We start from the raw sequence: 3,900 nt of genomic DNA, 5'->3' as shown, positions 1-3,900 counted from the left end.
GCTCAAGATATACATACAACCACATATCAGAAAAAACTTTACAAACCAAGTTTACGTTCCATGTTCATTAGTGATTAATGAAATACTTAATGTGTCTGCATATCCACCAGTGATATCCTGACAAAATGATTTCATAAAAAAATGAAGCATCCAGAAAAAAATCTCCACAGTATTCAAAATGAGAATTTAAGTTCCATTTTATTTGTGCTTCAAACTGCAAACACAAGTTCCAGTTTGTGACTGTTGTTTTAAACTCTGAAGGGTATTTATAAGGAACTCTGAGTAAAATTAAACAAGTGTATAATAATACATCAATCACACTTTTTCTGCTGTATCCAGCACTGATGAGGCCTTTTGCTCAATAGCAGGACTCTTCAGGACGAATAGGACATGACAGACATAAGAATGGTTGAGATGCTATTTATATTAGATAACTGACTGAACAAATTCAACTTTATGACTCTTGTTTCAAATTTAGATTGCATATTCCATTTTAAGGTTTTTGTTTCAAATTCAACATACAAGTTCCGTTTTATGATTTTTTTTTGCTATAAACATAAGATTCCATTTTTATGTTTTTTTATCTAAATTCAGAATACATAATTTTTGTTTGTTTTGGTTATGAAATTTTTGAAATAATTTAATAATATGATCCACCCTCAACACTAAGGTAATTTGGATAATCACAAAAGTCACAGTAATAATATACATAAAAATTTATTTTATATAACTTTTTTTTTTGTTTCTTTAAAGTGCTTACTATTGTAGGTAATCACTCCTGAAACAACAAAAGTACAAAAAAAGATTTACATTCAAAAATTTCTCAGGGAAGAAACACTACAAAGCCTTAAAATTTGTACACAATTTACATACAAGGGTTCCTTATGGAGTGTTCTCTGTCTGTCACTTGAAAAAAAGGCATTTTATTATAATTAGAAAAGAGTGGACCTCTCCAATACAGTGTTGGTTTTCTATATAAGACAGTTCATCTGCCCAGACTATGTGAACAATCCCTTAACCCATTTTTCGGGGCTATTTCTATTTGCTGGTCTTGGATGTGCCATAAACAGTCATCAGAGAGCTTAGAGAAGAAAGGGTGGTTCAGAGCTTCTGCCAAGGTGATCCTCTGGTTGGGTTCATAATCTAACATTCGAGCTAAAAGATGAAACAGATTTCTGTGGTCTTCGTCGTCACTGATCATGTACCTCTGTCAGAAAATAGAAAATGTTAAATCTATAACTCAACTTCTTGGTTTTTACTTTGTTGTACAAACTGACCAACATCTCACATTAATTAATCACAAAACATTTATTTTACGTGTGTCATACTTACCCTTAAAGGTTTACAGTTTTCTCTTACATATCTGCTAGCTGAACTTTTTTCATCCCAGTCTAGCTTTCCATGATAGAAGTACTTGGTTCTGTAAAACAGATGACTACTTTAACAATAAACAAAATGCCAGCCATCTTTGATGATATTAAACATATCAAAGATATGCACAAACTAAATACTTTGTATCAAAGTAACATTCCACAGTGTTTTTAATCAGTTCTAAATTACTGATAGGAAGCTCAGAAATAGCTCATGAGAAGAGAAGATTACAACCCATTGGGTGTTAATTTACTTAGGGAAGTTTACAACCCACCAGGTGTTAACTTACAAGCAGTTTAGAGAAGGTTACAACCTACTGGGTGTTAATTTACAAGTAGTTTAGAGAAGGTTACAGCCTATTGGGTGTTACTTTACAGGTAGTTTAGTTAATTTACTTAGGGAAGTTTACAATCTATTGGGTGTCAATTTATAGGTAGTTTAGAGAAGGTTACAGCCTACTTGGTGTTAATTTGCATGTAGTTTAGAGAAAGTTACAGCCTACTGGGTGTTAATTTACTTAGGGAAGTTTACAACCTATTGGGTGTTATTTTTACAGGTAGTTCAGAGAAGATTGCAGCCTACTGGGTGTTACCTTACAGGTTGTTTAGAGAAGGTTACAGCCTCGTGGGTGTAACTTTACAGGTTGTTTAGAGAAGGTTACAGCTTACTGGGTGATATCTTAGGGGTAGTTTAGAGAAAGTTACAACCTACTGAGTGTTATTTTACAAGTAGTTTAAAGGAAGTTACAGCCTAATGGGTGTTACTTTACAAGTAGTTTAGAGAAGGTTACAGCTTACTGGGTGTTACTTTACACATAGTTCAGAGAATTTTACAGCCTACTAGGTGTTACTTTACAGGTAGTTTAGAGAATATAGGGTTATAGCCTACAGGCTACTTTTACCAACAAACAGTGGGATTGACTGCAACATTATAACATCTCAACAGCTGATGTTTAGTCATGGGATTCAAGCTCATAAACCAGCTAGTTTGAAGGAGAAAATGTTACAGCCTACTGAGTGGTAGTTACAGGAAGTAACAGTTACAAACTGTTACATTATAGTGTTCAAGGCTTTAAAGTACAAAGTGGATACACTAGTCACTAGGTAATTAGTTACATCTGTCAACAAAAAACACACACACATATATATATTGATCAATTAAAAGAAAGAATTATCTTTATCCTCAAATTACTTATTCTCACAAACATACGAGTTAAATTTTTCTTACAAAATAATGAACACATTACATAACTTTTATTACTGAACTTCCACAAAAAACAGTACAATGGTAATTTGTCTTACTTGGACTTACGACACATGTTATAAGGAAGTTTCCCAAGTATTCGTTCCATCATAGCAAGATGCTCTCTGTTCTCATGTGTCTGTGAAAACAAGTTTATAATGTAATTTTACCAAGAAAACTATCAAACAAGAAAAATTTGGACATTTTGAAATGCAGTACTAATATTTATTATTAAGTTTATTTCTGTAAAAAAATCAAGTTGCTTTCAGAAACTCATTTGAACTAAGCATATTAATAAGCACTACAACCGTATTCATTTAACTTAGAATAGAAAGTATTAGAACTTTACTTGCAGTAATAAACTAACCTGAAAAAGTGTGATTCCTAAGTACAGTTCAAAAAGAATACAGCCAATACTCCAAACATCACAAGAATAGCCCCAGCCCAGCTCTGCAAAAAATGTAAAACACTTTAAAATGTCCCACAAGTTCACTTGTCATCATCAAATGTGTGTCCCAGATCAAGTACCTTAGCTTAGGAAGAAGAAAAGGATTTACAAAATCTCACAATCAAATACCATTTTATAAGTAATTAGATTAGATACACAAAATCTTATCTTCATAACAGTAAAAAGATGATATAAGCTTAGTACTAACTTATTTATACATTTTATGGATTTAAAGAGGTCAGTATGATTGGTTGAAGACTACAACTTTTATAAACTCTGTGCAGCAATGCATTTAAAGAAACCATTGACACATGAAGGTAACTGACTGCTGACTAAAGCCTAAAACAATCTTTCTTTGTACTTAACAGTTTCTTAATCAGTGTCTTTAGAAGGACACCTTATTAACCCTATTGCAGCAGGTATCGTTTAGCGCACAAGGTTTTAGTGTCTTACATTCAAAATTTTATTAAACTACATTTTGTTTATGTTATACCAATTAGAATAGTATAAAATCTTAGCTAATAGCATACAAGTTTTAAGTTCTTAATTCTACAAAGCAATATTTTAAAAAATATTGAATTTCCACTAGTGTGACCCATGTGATACATTTTCTCTTAACATGTCATCATCCCTATTTTATCCGCCACCCCTCGAAAAAGTACGAAATTAAACTTAAAATACTCTATAAAATCATTATTGCTCAAACAAACCAGAATTTTTTATAGCCTTCAATTTTGTGTGGTTACACAGCTATTGAATAGAAAATCAGACCCTCTCCTGCCACACCCACCTGTCACATATTCTCTTTCACAATTTGTTGATAGTTCTTTCTTACGTTT

The 3,900-nt window shown here is 32.3% G+C and overlaps 1 protein-coding gene across 1 annotated transcript in view; it reads right to left on the bottom strand.

The window, feature by feature from the left end:
* Positions 1 to 701: 701 nt before the first annotated feature.
* Positions 702 to 3,900, bottom strand: part of LOC106466935 (dual specificity protein kinase CLK2-like) — a 30,531-nt gene continuing 27,332 nt past the window's right edge. The window contains exons 11-14 of the mRNA XM_022395036.1: positions 2,981 to 3,063; positions 2,673 to 2,752; positions 1,333 to 1,420; positions 702 to 1,207 (exon numbers count right to left, since the gene is read on the bottom strand). Coding sequence (XP_022250744.1) covers positions 986 to 1,207; positions 1,333 to 1,420; positions 2,673 to 2,752; positions 2,981 to 3,063 — 473 coding nt within the window. The 3' untranslated portion in view covers positions 702 to 985. The remainder of the gene's footprint in view (positions 1,208 to 1,332; positions 1,421 to 2,672; positions 2,753 to 2,980; positions 3,064 to 3,900) is intronic.

Source organism: Limulus polyphemus, unplaced genomic scaffold (genome assembly GCF_000517525.1).
Source record: "Limulus polyphemus unplaced genomic scaffold, Limulus_polyphemus-2.1.2 Scaffold2431, whole genome shotgun sequence".
Classification (NCBI taxonomy): Eukaryota; Metazoa; Arthropoda; class Merostomata; order Xiphosura; family Limulidae; genus Limulus; species Limulus polyphemus.
Note: the sequence above shows the minus strand (reverse complement) of the source record. Positions and strands in the feature narration are given on the sequence as shown.